The 16,014-nt window shown below is 42.0% G+C and overlaps 2 protein-coding genes across 2 annotated transcripts; both read right to left on the bottom strand.

The window, feature by feature from the left end:
* Positions 1-2,427: 2,427 nt before the first annotated feature.
* LOC147171387 (extracellular calcium-sensing receptor-like) lies at positions 2,428-5,235 on the bottom strand. Its single transcript, XM_086080573.1, has 5 exons — positions 4,987-5,235; positions 4,077-4,889; positions 3,609-3,836; positions 3,414-3,537; positions 2,428-3,338 (listed from the first exon to the last, which is right to left on the bottom strand). The coding sequence occupies exons 1-5, from the start codon at positions 5,233-5,235 to the stop codon at positions 2,428-2,430; spliced, it is 2,325 nt and encodes a 774-aa protein (XP_085936699.1).
* A 635-nt stretch (positions 5,236-5,870) lies between these two features.
* Positions 5,871-9,443, bottom strand: LOC147171386 (extracellular calcium-sensing receptor-like). Its single transcript, XM_086080813.1, has 6 exons — positions 9,250-9,443; positions 8,899-9,190; positions 8,028-8,822; positions 7,725-7,946; positions 7,528-7,651; positions 5,871-6,784 (listed from the first exon to the last, which is right to left on the bottom strand). The coding sequence occupies exons 1-6, from the start codon at positions 9,336-9,338 to the stop codon at positions 5,871-5,873; spliced, it is 2,436 nt and encodes an 811-aa protein (XP_085936939.1). The 5' UTR covers positions 9,339-9,443.
* Between the last annotated feature and the right edge of the window lie 6,571 nt (positions 9,444-16,014).

Genomic DNA, 16,014 nt, shown 5'->3' with positions numbered 1-16,014 from the left:
TCGAGGTCCAACAGGCTTCTTTGGGGTTGATGCTGGAAACGCAGGTTGGTAAACTTGTCAAGATGATGCAAAGGCAGATTTGAATTTCTTTTTTTTTTTTTTCTTTTTTTTATTTTATTTTTTTTTTTTTTTAGAGCTCAGTATTGTTCATTCGGAAATGTCATCATCATTGCTCTTTTTTTTTTTATTTTTTTTTTTTTAAATATATATATATATATATATATATATTTTTTTTTTTTTGTGTGGGTGAGTATGTGTATGTGCGTGCGTGCGTGCGTGCGTGCGTGCGTGCGTGCGTGTATTTGTTAGCTCACCAGAAAACCTATTAGAAAAAATCTCATACCGTTCACCTAAACCGAACACCAGGAGACCCGAGGGGACCGAAGAAAACCAAGGAAGGTGAAATCCAGCACCGACCAGACACCCCCCACCAGAACTCCTCCCCAGCCCAAGAAACATCCAGACCCCAACAAATCCAAAAAAACATAAAATCAGGGAGGCCTCAAGAGACCAAAGGAGAGACCGAGAAAAGGAAGGAAGGACAGACGAAGCCGCGTGAGATCCTTTGATTTGCAGATTTGAATTTCTATTGTGTGTGGTGGAAGTTGACAGCAAGTTAGCTGCTAATGGCTAGCAACTTAATGGAGGAACAGCACTAAAAATACAAAGTCGTTAGCGCTATTTTTAACCCTTGTATGGCGTTCGGGGTCTGTGGGACCCACGTTCCAATACTAAAAACAGGGCTAAAAATGAGGTGTCACAAAAATTTCAGAACGAGTGTCACAAAAGATTTATTTCAAACTGAGACTATAGATCCTGCGCCTTATGGTTCATTCAGTGAACAAGAAACGGTAAGTTGTTTCAGGACAACTATAGCTCCGTGCCTGCTCGCAATGGCCTGAGCATCCTACACTTCCTTGCCGAGAAGAACATTGCCATGCTGGGGCAACCTCCCAACTCAATTGACCTGGCGCCAAGCCGTTTTTATTTCCTCTTTTTCAAGCTCAAAGGGGTCATTAAGGGGAACCGCTTCGAAGACATGGACAACATGAAGATAGCCGTGAAGGAGCACGGAAGAATTCGTTCAGGAGTGCGCGTGAAAGTGTGGCAGAGAATGCTGGGAAAGTGTGTTGGGACATTATTTTGAAGGCGGTAGTTCGGTCAATTTTTGGCACAATCGTCTGCCCGTCACCACATAAATGCTACATATTTACGATGCACCTTCATGAGGAAGTATCACCGTTTATGAAGACGTTTTGGTTTATGGGTGCACTGTATATGAATGAAAGGATTGGGTCACCTGACCATTACACCCCCAGTTAGTGAAAATTAAAGTGAAATAACCGAAAAGGGTCTTCCTCACACTGTTTCCACAATAATCAAATGATAAAAATAAATAAAATATAGTCCAACCGTGACTAAATGTGCACCTAATTAAAAGTGCCTTCAGGTCAAAATTGGGGTAAAAAAAACAGCCAAGGAAACAAATGACAGATCCAAGCAAGCTCTTAATTGGTATAAAGTAGACAAGCATGTTGTGATTGGGGTGTTAATGAACATGGACTCTTTGTTTTCTGCTGGAGGCAACATGCCACCTGTTGTTCATGTTGTTGTGTAAGAATGAAGCAACATTGTTTCATTTCTTGCCTCCTACCTTTTGTCCTCTCCCCGTGGGCCGGCGCCTTCGGGTAAAAAGGTTCCGCATGCAACAGATGAGGACATTTTCATCTCCCACTGGTCTCCTCCTCTGTTGTTTTTGTATTATGTACAAGCTGTCCTGTTGCATCATTATTTATCTGAACTTGAGACAAGCTGTCGAGGGATTCTGCAGTGGATGTGATTGTGCAGGCCTCAGCCACATTGAAACAGTGGTGCCACATGGTTTTTCCACTTATCTAATCGAGTTAAATAATACATAGTGTACTTAATTAAGTCCAATTAATTCCCTACTTCTAAGATCTTGAAATCACTTGTTGATGCTGCAGGAAATCAGAAACATTGTGGCTTAACTGCACCATATGGAAGCCTATAAATGGATGACAATCTCTATAAATCGCTCGTAATATTATCGTAATATTCTCCCCTCTTGGTTTACAATAATCATGTGTTACATCAACACAACACTGTGGGAAGTTTGCATGTTCTCCCCGTGCCTGTGCCCATTGACAGCTGTGATAGGCTCCAGCATGCCCCTGACCCTTGTGAGGATAAGTGGTTCGGAAAATAGAATGATGCATTAATTCAATGAGGGGGACTTTCAACATTTTATTGGTGAAGGGGCTGGGGGGGCAAAACACAGAATAAACTGATCCTGGTGACTGATTACATTTATTTTCAATGGCAAACAGAGATTATATTTGCTCTGGAAAAAAAGGGATATTAAACTTGGATACACAAGAACTCCGCTGCACATTTAATAAGTGCTTATTATTTACTATTATTTGACTTTCCCATGATGTGTTTCTTGATGTTCTTCTCAGGCCTAAACAATATTATGAAGCATTTGGGCATAAAAATGCAGAAAAGCAACCCGTAACTGGAGGCCAGGATAGCAAATATCTCCACAGCCACAGTGAACTTGCCAGGAGAGCTGATATAAGCAGGTATGAAGGCGATCCAAACTGCACAGAATGTCAACATACTGAAAGTGATTAGCTTAGCTTCGTTGAAATTGTCGGGAAGCTTCCGTGCTAAAAAAGCAATGACAAAGCACAAAATGGCCAGGATTCCAACATAGCCCAGCACAGCCCAGAAACCCAGAGCTGAGCCTAGTTGACACTCTAAGATGATTCTATCTTGATAGACTATCATATTCTTAAACGGAAATGGGGGACTGATGGTTAGCCAAAGTATGCAGATGACCACCTGGATGAGAGTGAACACCACCACGCAGAGTCTCTGCTGCGTGGGTCCGAGCCACTTCATGAGACTACTTCCTGGGAGCGAGGCTTTAAAAGCCATTAAGACCAGTATGGTCTTCCCCAGAACGCAGGAGATGCAGAGCACAAAGGTGATGCCGAAGGCTGTGTGCCTCAGCATGCAGGACCACTGGGTGGGCCGGCCGATGAATGTCAATGAGCACAGGAAGCACAAAGTTAAGGAGAAGAGAAGCAGGAAGCTCAGCTCCGAGTTGTTCGCACGTACAAGTGGCGTTTCTTTGTGACAATAAAACACTATCGTTGTCAGTGTGGTCAGGAACACTCCGAGCACAGAGAACAAGACTAGAAGAGTTCCCAGAATTTCACCATATGTCAGAAACTCTATTTCTTTTGGGATGCAGGCATCTCTGCGATTGTTAGACCAGAATTCTGGCGAGCACTTTATGCAGTGTATAGAATCTGAAAATAGAACAGTGTTTGATTGGACATCAACATCCTTTTTCTTTTTTTTTTATGTTGGTATGGTTGAATTACCTGTTGCATTACTAATCTCTCCTGCGGGACACATGACGCAGTCATAGCAACACACTGGACGCCCTTTCTGAAGGACCTTGCGGCTTCCCGGAAGACAGCTTCCACTGCACACTGACACGGGGACCTGCCACAAAAACCCATTCCAAATATTCATACAGCAGACACATGTCGAGTCTCAGAAACAACCGGCTTCACCTCGGAGTGTCCGTTACCCCACACCACTGGAATGTTGCTCATGATGAACTGATGGCTGCCCGCCTGGGAAGCGTCATAAATGCCCACCGTCACACCTTCCATGGTGCCTCGGTTTGTTATCTGCAAGTTGACCAGTTCGTATCTGGCTGGCGAGTCGCCGTTACTGTCGAAATATACTCTCTCCCCTTCTTGAGTAGTGAAGTTCACCGTGCTGAGATATTCCAGGACCTGCCGAAAGGTGTAACATATATACTGTATTAAAATCCATTTGAACTAGTTTGATATCCACCAGTTTCCATTTGGGCCCTACAGAACCCCATAGGAGACCACAAACAAACAAACTCTTGCTGCAACACTCAAATAACATATTTTGCCACAAAAACATTGTATTTGCACTCATTAGGTACTTTGAGTAAAAAGTGCTAACTAAATAAAATCGCCTGAAATTATGACTAATTCACTCCTCACCTGCCATGGCTCAATTTGTGCAGGATTAGCACAACTCCCACCAGAAAAGGGCCCACTCCCTTCTTCGCACTTGAGTAGCGCATCAAGAGCATGGGCCACCGAGTAGACGGACTTGTAGACATTGTTAGTAAACCTCAGCTCGGACACGTCTGTGAATGGCGACTCGACGTCTCGCAAACTCTCCAAGCCGCTGCAGGGCTTTCGTCGTCCCGTCAGGGTTGTGTTCAGGGAGCAGTCGAACACATCCTCCCAGAAGTCTCGCACAAAACGGCTGTGCGGGAACAGAGAGGGGTGGAGCCCCCTCAGGTGCTCCTCCAGCCCGGGGATCCGAGCCCTGCTGACGGTGAAGCCGAGCGAGCCCACGAGGACGCTGTGCCCCTCGCTGTCAGTCAGGGAATGATCCGTGATCCAGGCGTCGCTGCCCACCCACTGCACACCTGTAACGTTCTGCTCATACAGCTTCTTTGCCAGCAACTTAATTTCTCTGTGAGACATAAAGGCCAAAATCACTTTGGAAGAAGCACTTTGGATTTTGGATGTTATCCTCTGCAGATCTGCAGGTGGACCAGAGGATGAGAAGGCTTCCAAATACTCAATGCACACTCCGTATTCGTGTGCAGCCTGGATGAAGGCAGCAATGCCATTCAGGCCATACTTGTTCTCTACGGCTATGGCTCCGATCCAGGTCCAGCCCAAGTGCTTGACCAGCTTTGCTAGGGCTCGGCTTTGGTAGTAGTCACTGGGAATGGTTCTGAAAAAGGTTGAGTACTCTTTTCTGTTGCTTAGACAGGCACAAGTAGCAAAATGGCTGACCTGTAATCACAAGGACAATATGATATGGTGGTGACATTTTGAGAAAAACACTTTGATTTACTATTGAATTCATCTAAAGAGCTTCTTTTTTTTTTACCACTGGAACATGGAAAAGTCCAACAACTGGTGCAAATGCAATGGTCGGTCTGGATCCCGAATGTCCCAGGATGGCTTGCGCTGTCTCAATTTTTGTGCAGTTTTCATCTTCACCGTCACGGCCGCTCAACAATGCCAGTGCAGCTCTTAGAATGTTCATGGTTCCACAGCTGTCATAGATCTTGTAACCCAGCTTGACACCAGGGAGCATGTCAGGGTTTTCGTTGATCTCATTGATGGCGAATATCATTGCCTGAGCAAATTTAAATTCCCTGAAATTGAAACTGAGATGGCAAAAAAATTCAAACTTCACTCATGTCAAATACAAGAAATGTATTCAGTAACAGACAAACAGAGTTGAGCCAAACAGTATTAAACACTAGTACATACTTTTCACATGTCCGCACCTCTGGAATCACTTGAAATGTATTAACTACATAAGTCGGCCTAGTGCGGAATGAAAAAATGCCTCCAATGAAAACATCCCCGTCCTGCGCCAGCTCAGGCGGGAGTGATGGTCCTTGCATGCGGCACACACACTCCACCCTATTCTCGATGAGCATTACCAAGATCAGCAGGCTTGACACTGACATAGTGTCGCTGTGCAGACCAGGACAGCCGGCCCTGCTAGGACATAACATGGCTTTATACACCAAGGAGGGAGAAGTCGTCATGGTTCATCTCATACCTCAAGAGACCCGAAGAAACCAAACAAGTCAAAATGTGTTGTTAGTGGAAATGTGAATTTTATTTCTACAAAGTACATAAGTGACTAAAGAATCCTACAACCCCCTGACTAATTGATGAATTAATTTTTGATAGAATTTATTATTTTTTCTAATGATAACCTTGTTATATAAATCTAAACTGTTTTCCGATACGTTTTCACAAGGATTTTACTGTCCCTTTACTTCTGATGCTCTTCCTTGTATTCTTCTCAGGTTGCATGAGTATAATGTAACATTTCGGAATAAATATACAAATGAGCAGTCCAAAACTGGAGGCTAATATTGCAAATATTTCTACAGCAACACTGAACTTGCCTGGAGAGCTGACATAAGCTGGAATAAAAGTGATCCATACCGCAGAAAATATCAGCATGCTGAAGGTGATCAGTTTGGCTTCGTTAAAGTTATCGGGCAACTTGCGAGCTAGGAAGGCCAGAACGAAACATAACACAGCCAAGATTCCTATGTAGCCAAGCACAGCCCAGAATCCCACAGCGGAACCCACAGCACACTCCAAGATGATTTTATCTTTAAACTCCTTGAAATTTCTGAAAGGAAATGGTGGTGCGATTACGAGCCAGAGGACACATATGACCACCTGGATGAGAGTGAAAGCCAGGACACTGAGTCTTTGCTGAAGAGGCCCAAACCACTTCATGACATGACTGTCAGGAAGCGTGGACCTGAACGCCATCAGCACCACAACAGTTTTCCCCAGTACACAGGAGATGCAGAGCACAAAGGTGATGCCAAACGCCGTGTGTCGTAGCATGCAGGACCACACAGTGGGCCGGCCGATGAAGGTCAGAGAGCATAGGAAGCACAACGTTAAGGAGAGGAGCAACAGGAAGCTCAGCTCTGAGTTATTGGCCCTGACGATGGGGGATTTCCTGTATTTGAAGAAAACGCATGTCACGGCGGCGGTCGAGCACAAGCCCAATAAAGACGCCACGGCGAGGAGAGCTCCCATGACTTCTTCGTACGACAGGAACTCGGCTTCCTTCCTCGTGCAGGCGTCTCTTCTCTCATTTGGCCAGAACTCAGGGTGACATCGCGTGCATGTGACAGAATCTGAAAATGCAGGCGAGAACATTTGTAAAGGTCTTCTGGATTGATTATCATACGCGCAAAAAAAGTTAACATTATATTGAGTGAAGAAACTCTGCAAGCGCGAGTCATCAAAAAAAAAACAATTATATATCCATACATATATTTTCTGTGGCACCTTCTTTCATTAGGGTCGCAGGTGAGTTGGAACATATCCCAACGGATGCACTCTGGACTGGCTGCCAACCAATCATATTTAGACAAACAACCACCGCCCCTTACGTTCATAACTTTTGACAATTTAGAGTCTTAATGAAGTTGGTATTTTTTGGAATGTGTGAAGAAGACGGAGTACCAGAAGAAAAGAACATGAAAACTCCACACAGTAGGGCCTGAGCTGAGATTTAAACCCAGGACCTCTTGATTGCGAGGAAGACATGCGAACCACTCTTATAACGGTGTCAATGCACAACTTTGGAAAGGCATTTTTAAAATACACGTCTTAAATGAGAGCTCATGACTTGCAGTTAAACCTAATGATTTGGTCTCTGAGTGCATCTAACTTTGTTCTCCAATTCCGGTCCTCGAGGGTTGGATTCCTACAGGTTTTAGATGTTTCCGCCGAGCAACACACCTGATACTAAAGATCAGGATCATTATGAGGCATGTTGATGAGCTGATTATATGAATCAGGTGTGCTAGTGGGCGGAAACATCTAAAACCTGCAGGACTCCGGAATTTGGGAACCTTGCTCTCATATAACTTACCTGTGATGTTACTGAATTCGCCCTCGGCACACCTTACGCAGTCATAGCAACAAATGGGCTTTCCTTTCTGCAGGACCTTGCGTGTCCCTGGCGGACATTTCTCACTGCAAACCGACACAGGCACCTGCATGAAGAAAACGAATGGGAACTCCTAACCACGTTTTGCAATCAACTCGGGCAATTGCAGTTTAGCTCACCTGCTGAGAGTTCTCTGCCCAAACCAGAGACGTATTATGCAGATTGAGCTGTTTGTCCGCAGTCGCGTCGTAGAGACCAACCGTGACAAATTTGACGGTCCCGTTTTCTGTTGGCTGCCAATTTATAATTTCATACTTAGCTGCCGGATCTCCATTTTCATTGAAATATACCTCATCTCCTTCTTTAGTTCTGAAACGAATTTTCTTCATGTGGTGTAAAATCTAAGGTGAGATACACAGTGATGCTATTTAGCTGTCGATTTGGCGTAAAAAAACAAAATAGCACATTTTGTTAGTACTTACTGCGTATGGCTCTAACTGCACCCTGGTATCGCATTTTGTGTTACAGCCAAGAATACCATGAATTGCATGGGCCACAGCATACACTGCTTTATAGACATTGTTAAAGATAGGCATGAGTGACATATCAGTGAAGCTGTTTTGCACGCCGCTGAGGTCTTCAAACCCGCTGCACTCCCTCTGATTCCCGGATGATGATTTTGTTTGCGCTAGCTGACAGTTGAATAATGTCTCCCAGAATTGCCTGAATGTGTCATCGCCGGATGAATTCAGACGCTTCACATCCAAGATAAATTCTCTCATGCCGCCAATATGCGCTTTAGGGATGGACAGCCCGAGGGCTCCATTTAGGATATGTGACTGATCCAAAGCTGCGGTTTGGGAATCAAAGATCCAAGACTCAGTGCCAACCCACTGGTAGCCAGTCAGGTTGTGATGAGACAGCTGGTGTATTAATACATCCAGATCCATGTGGGAAAGGAAAGTGACAATCACCTTGGAAGTAGAAGCCTTAATAACATCGATTATCTTTTGTATTTTGTCTGGTGGGTCTGTCCTAAAGAAAGATACGGAGTACTCGAGACAGATACCAAGCCCTCTTGCAGTCTTTGTGAACGTGGCCATTCCATTATTGCCATAATCATCATTGGTTCTGATAGCGCCCACCCAGGTCCATCCATAGTGCTTGACAAGATGAGCGAGGGCTCTACTCTGGTAATAATCGCTGGGTATTGTTCTCAGGAAAGACGGGTATTTGACTTTATCACTGAGACAAGCACAAGTAGCAAAGTGGCTGATCTGCAGGAAAAGAGGAGGGCATTACTGACAATACTCAGATAGCAAGCACAAAGCCCCTTGGTCTAATTCTACCCACCAGCGGGATGCGAAAGGGTCCCACGGTGGTAGCTATAGCCATGCAAGGAGAGGAAGACGTCTCTCCCACAATGGCCTGCACTTGGGCTGGTCTGGGGCAAAGATTCTCCAAAGGACTGTCTACGTCCCCATTGGCCAAAGCTAGTGCGACCCTCACCCCTCCAGCAATGGAGCCGCAAGAATCATGGATTTTGTACCCCAGAGAGAGACCAGGCAGCAGGTCGGTGCTGTTGTTGATCTCCTCGATGGCGAATACCATGGCCAGGGCAAACTGGAACCCCCTAAAATTCAAACTGGGCACAGGCAGTTGAATGAAGCAGGAATACAGTTTAACCTGAGCTCGGTCGTTTACCTGGTGCACTGCAGCGGCTGCGGCTTGTGTACATAGCTGTGCTGTCGGTCTTTCCAGCTACTGTGGAGGGAAAAGATTCCCCCTAACATGATGTCTCCATCCTTAAACAGCTGGGCTTTCTCTGGATCTCCCCTGCGCCTGCAGATTGGCTGCTCAGCCCAGGAGAAAGACCCTACCAGGAAGAGGTGCAGAAGTGCCAAACCCTGCTCTGCCCACCTACTTGTGTATGCCATGGTTAGACCTCAACGTGTCATAGAGATCATTCATATGAATAAAAGCTCACACTGGGGTTTATATGCGTTATAGAGGTGACCAAAGAGGTGGGGTTAAAGAGGAGGGAAATTCATCGGAAGCATTTTTTTCCACATGTACTGTAAACATGAAAGGTTTAATTTTGTTATTTCAAAAACAGTTAAAACTTTTGAATCAAAGCCTATTTGCATTTCTGTGTAGCTTCTTTCTTACTTTCAACATTTTAATGCGGAGACGAATGTCATTGTTTTCTGTAATCGACCATTTTGTTTCAGGAAATCAATTCAAGTATGGCTGTGTTTAACAGCTCATATGTTGTGCCAGGGTTGCCTTTCTTGTGTACGCTTTCACACGACTGAAAAGTTCACAGTCTTTAGGTACAGCAGCAGAAAACCCTGTCGGACCCTTGATAGTCTATGCAGTTTTTAATGCCATTAACTCAAGGCGGTGACCTTTGTCTCCCAACCCAGAGGTTGTGGGTTTGGTCCCATGCCATTGTGACCACCTCGAGGTATCCTTGAGCAAGATACTGAACCCCCAGTTGCTCCTGATGCTGCGTCATTAGTAGGTGAATGAGAAGTCAAATGTAAAGCACTTTGAGGGCCTTGCAAGGTGGAGAAGTATTATTTACCATTTTACCATTACATGCAGCTTCCCCCAGAATTCTTTGAGAAGCTCGTTCTGAACATTCGTCATTCCAAGACGCGTCAAGGATTTTGGTCTCTCTGGTGATACTCAGGATGATAGAGTGCCTCTTGATGAGCAAATATTTGTCTTTTTACCCAAGATTTATTGCTATCCCAATTCAGTCTGGTCAGGTTCTGGTTTGAGCTTCTTCTAGCAGAACGTCTCAGATGAGTCTCGGCAACTTCTCAGCAGAGTCCATCTTTGAGATGACTTTGTCCTGAAGAGAACAAGTTTCACATTAACAGATGTTGTACCACCCAAATTGTCACTTTTCATGAGGCCCCCAAAACAGCACATTTGTTCAACCATTCGCATTACATCATCAAATAGCGCAAGCCATTTTCAACAAAATAATAATTTTAAACCTGTTTGGACATGTGGACTGACAAATAGTACAGGCTTGTGAAAAACATGAAATGATGTTTCCGTCCGACACCAGCTATACTTTGATCCAAAACAACATTGACAAAAATGTACCTAATAGAGGAGAGTGGGGTAATTTGTGCCAAGGGACAAGTAGTTCCACCCCTGTTGTTTAGCAAACCATAGAAGAATTTGGTCATGTGACCACATATTTTTGAAGAGACATCCATTTCGCTTATTCGGTAAAAAAAAGGGAGACACATGGCTTGAGATGTAAGCACAATATAAGTTACCAAAACTTTTTTTTGCCCTCCAAAGTAAAATTTCTAGGATTAAGTTTTTTTGATGGTTGTGTTTGAACAATTATAGACAACTTTGAAAACAGTTCACACATGTTTTAGTGCTTTAGTAGACTACATCATGAGTCTATATGGTTAGCATGATGTTGGCTCAAAACGGCTCGGAGATGCATTTTTTTTCTTCAAAAATCTTCAAAACTGGCACAACTTCCCCTAAATTATGATTATTTATTCTATATTACTTTTGTTGTATTTTATATTACATTTGATCACTAAAAGTATGTGCCATTCTTAATTTTTGACCAAAATTGATCATGCCACCAGATACAAAAGGAAGAAAGACAGGGTTTCAACTCTTCCTGAGGAGTTGGAAAGAGCAGTGACAGAGGGGAAGACTATATGTCAGGTTGGAAAGAAGGTAAAAATCTACAGGATGGCCATAAAAAAAATACAAAAAAACTCCCGAGCACTCACCAAGTGACAAATCTGGTTGTTGGGTTATGTGGCTTCAGAAGTTATTTTTCCCTTGCCAAAATCCACAGAAAGAAAAAACGGAATTGTTAAAAAGAAAGAAAGTGAAAACAAGAATTATGACTGACACACCTGAGAAGGTGGAATTAGAGAAGGCAAACAAAGAAAGAGGAAAATAAAAAGAATGAAAGAAGAAAAGTTTTGTATTGAATTTGTCTTCCTTTTATGTCACATTAACATTTGTGAGATTTAAATGATCTTTTTTACTTCAGTTATCATTGCCATAATTGACCCCACTGAATTCTGACTAATAGCACAAGTTGTGCCACAAAACCACTTCTTTTTTTTTCTTCTAAAGCTATATTTCTCTGTTTGTTTAAGATCCAAAGTGATTGCTGCCAGGGATGCACAACATCCTAAACTATATGAAAATATTTTAGTTGGAGTCATTCCTGTTATCCCCGCGCGTAAAAAAACACTTTAATTAAAAATTGGCACCACTTGTTTTTTGTTTTGTTTGTTCACTGTCATTAATTTGCAAGAATTCTGCATCTGGATAAGAGGATTAAAGTTTCTCTTTTGACAAGTGGTCAAAGTAAACACGTCAACACACCTGATTAAGCAGAGCGTTGGCCCGTGTCATCTTTAATTTGCTCTTATTGTCACGTTCCACAGAAGGGGACGTGTAACTATCAGCTGATGTGCCTCTTGGGCCACATTTAATTATAAAAAGAGGATGTTTGTGTTTGCAGCGATGTCAGTGAATCAAACACCTCCGAACTCTCCCGAGGGTCAGCCATGTGGGATGTGAACAAGGTCTGGTGTCTCGGCCTTGACCGCGACTTTCACCTGAGGTACACTAACAAGCTAAAACGCCCCTCGGGAATTCAGTATCTGTTTACCTTTGTCACAACTTGCTCTTGAAAATGTTGCAACGCGACCTCCCGGGAGAACCTTCCGATGCACAGGAAACCTTTAACTTGTATTTGACCTTGATGTTTGACAGATTTGACCTTTTCCCTCAGCTCCCACATCCAATTTAGAATTAAAGTAAATGCGTGATTAAGTTGTTACATATGTAAGTTAGTAACTTTGTAAGATTATGACCTGAGGAGAAGAAAGATGGGTTGATTTTTTTATTTGAACCGGAAAAAAATAATCGTAGTTTGAGGGGAGACGTAGGCCTACATGCACGCACACGCATACGGACTATTGTGCCACCTCCTGGCTTTATTGTGCAACTACAGCTGCTGAGTTTTTTTTTTTATGATAGGTGGAGGCGGAGGGTACTGTGAACAATTTATAAGACTTATATTTAAAAATTGTACTACAAATTTGACCAAAATAAATAAATTAAATAAATTATTATCATTGAACTCTTTTGCTAAAACATAGATGGCCTGATTTATTGATTTATAGAAGTAAGCTCCTCGTTCAAATCAGCATTTGTACAAGGTAGCAACACATTTAAGAATACTTTTCAGAATTCTAATTCCTGTTTAATGTCCGCGTGTAGTGAATCTATTTATGAGTTTCACTTTTTCAATTGAACTGCCGAAAGCAAAATATCAGGCCAAACCTGTCATGTTCAGTCTCTGCATGTCTCTGTACGTAGCTTTGTGATGTTTCTTACGAGGGGCGAAATAAACACGGTGAACTGGATTGAATTGTAGAGGGGATTTTAACACTGGCCCTCACAGTGACCCTTTTGAACACTGCGGCTTTATTGAGCTAGATTTAAAAAGTGCACACATGCATGAAGCTGAATGGAGGTACGAAAACTGTGGTAATTGGTGGATCCTGGTGTCATGACAGCATTTTAATAACCTCATTCAGTGGAGGCTCCTTAAAATGGATGTGACAACTGAAAAGTGGCCCGCTAACATGCAGATGAGACCATTGTTAAAACGAGGTAGCAGACTGGAACCTGATTGGCAGACACAAATGGATCAGGGTGGGACTAACAAGACCAGTTGAGAACAACGAGGGGAAAAAAACATCAAGGGCAATACTTGCAAAGAAAACACAATGTTAACGCACTTAACTGCTTTTGTCTAACATGGCCATCTTTAGGCCTTTATTAAATTAATTCTTACAAAGTGATGAGGATTTAACACAATCTGAAAGTTATTGATTATTTGTGAGCACATAGTCAAACTAAATAAATGTATGTGTATGTACAGTACGTGTGAGCGTGTATATATGTACTGTATGTTCAATATATGTATGTAAATACCGTACACATGCTATGGGTTACATGAATAAACCTTAAATAGTCTTCTCCCATGACCGTAACATTTAGCAATATTTTATTTAAGGTCTAAATACCAGTTGTTATTAGAAAGCCCAAACCAGCCAATTAGCTTGTTTTGAACTTGTCCAGTGCTCCGTCAATTAAATTTTAAATAAATTAATTTCCCAGGCCGCACCTGATGAGCACATGTGTTTCCCATGCCACCTCAGGCCCACCTGGCATCAGTCTTACTGGAAACTCTTGCTTGTCTTTGCTTGCCTGGCGGCCCGCTGGGAATCAAGGCAGCAGGCAGCACCAAATAGACATAATAACACATTTAAGTGCATCCCAAGTGTGTGCCATGATCTGCTCCGGCAGCTTATTATTGCTGCTGACTGGCTGATTAAAATGAAAAACATCCCCAATCCCAAGACATCCCCACAGCTCATGCCTTCAATCTGTTAATTTGTCCAAGTTGGACATGCAAACTCGGAAGTGATGTAACGAGTTTCCTGCGAATAATTCGCAATGATTCCTTTATCAGTAGCAAGAATTATGAGGGGCAATCAGAGGCATAATTGGCAACCATCACTAGGTCAGGCTGGTTGGCTATCACCAGTTTGTTAGCGGTTCCGCTGTATCGAGTTCATATTTAATATAAACTTTATATTTGATCATTTATTTGATCATTTTCACAAGTGAATAAAGCAATTGTAAATCACTTGTGAATATGATTTGTGTCATTTTTGAGAGAAGCTGATCAACACCCTAATGACTCATTATTTTCACAATATATACTAATTAACTGGACTGAGATGAATTTTACATGGAAGTTGAAAAGATATAGAGACGCCAATAAATGGCAGTAAAAACTGTACTGTATCCAACGACAGCTATTTGCTGTATTTACCAAAATCTGTGGTCAAATGAGCACAGGATTGTCACACAGCGTCTTTGGCGTAGAAGTCTCAAATTTACAAGCTAATTCTTTGACATTTATTGCTTTTCTTCCATGCACATTTTAATTGGAAATCGAATTCAAGAGTTTAAAAGGAGGTGGGATCGTCAATTTTATCATATTTTCTCTCTCTCTCTATATATATTTTTTTATTATTTTTTTTATTTATTACAAATTTTATCTATATATATAATTTATTACAAATTTTATATATATATATATATATATATATATATATATATATATATATATATATATATATGGGATGGCCGAGTACCGATACCAGCCTTATTTTAAGTTTTCGTTACTCGTGACAGTGGCCAGTACCAGTATCGCCCCCTTGTGGCCGTTTCACGATCAGGAACATGCAATTAGAAATGAGAGGAATAGAAAATTGCTATGAATATCAATTATTTTTTCTAGGGAAAAATACTATATTTTAATATATAGGTCTTTCTTTAAAATCTTCTGTCATTTTTGGGCGGATTTTATATAGTAGTGGTATCGGTATTTGGTATTGGTATCTGTGACTACTCAAGAGTTGAGTATCGGTATCGGCCTGAAAAAAAGTGGTATCGAACATCCTTAATTTTAGACATTTTTTTTCTGGATTTTCATGTGCATTTATTCATTTTATTTTGATGTTTAAAAAAAAAAGTACTATTTTATAGCATTGTAATGAATTAAAAAAACAACTTATATTTAGATAGTTATTTTTAAAATTGTTAAAAAGTGGAAAAACTGCCAAATAACATTTTAAAAAATATATATTTGTGGTCATTGTAAGAAAAAACAGCACCAAATATGCAGAGTAGTTGCTTGACTTAAAGAAAAAGACAAAAAAGACATGAGCTTGTGTCTTTTACAATTTGTTTACACCCAACATGGAGACTGGTGCGTGTGTATCACATGTGTGTGATTGTGTGTAAGTGTGTTGCGGTCCGTCTCTCCCTATCGCTGAAGGTTGACTTAGGCCCGCTCAGGCGTGACATGGAGACATGACTTTGCTAATGTCTTGTCTCGTTTGGGCTAAAGTGCCTCCTTGTTATTTTGGTTGTTATTTACACAGACAACAGTTTTCCTTTTCCATTGATTTGCTGGCTCGGGGGAAATCAAGTCAAATGTGACTGTGATGCTATGTGACAGGAGGCATATTATACGGTCAGTGTACGTTTAAGGCTATAAAGGCTTGTGGCTTGTCTGTGGCGCGCTTACAGTGTTGCTTTGAAGCACTGCGTAAGGTTTCGACTCATGAGGATTTCAGATAAAACTAAATAACTTACAGCCTTTGAATATATATATATATTTTTTAAACCAATAGGCTTTTTTAGAAAAACAATGTTTCAGGTTTGGAATCTGGATATCTGGAACATCCTGTGGGTGACGATGTTATTCCCTCATAAATCCTACCAAGACCAGAAGCAGCTTTGTGACGTCATCCCAGGTTCTATGAGCCTGCCAGTGCTGGAGAAAAAGGGAGACATCGTCTTGGGGGGGCTCTT

Source organism: Leptonotus elevatus, chromosome 7 (genome assembly GCF_054856555.1).
Source record: "Leptonotus elevatus isolate MCC_2025b chromosome 7, RoL_Lele_1.0, whole genome shotgun sequence".
NCBI classification, from domain to species: domain Eukaryota; kingdom Metazoa; phylum Chordata; class Actinopteri; order Syngnathiformes; family Syngnathidae; genus Leptonotus; species Leptonotus elevatus.
This window is presented reverse-complemented; position numbering and strand designations above follow the sequence as displayed.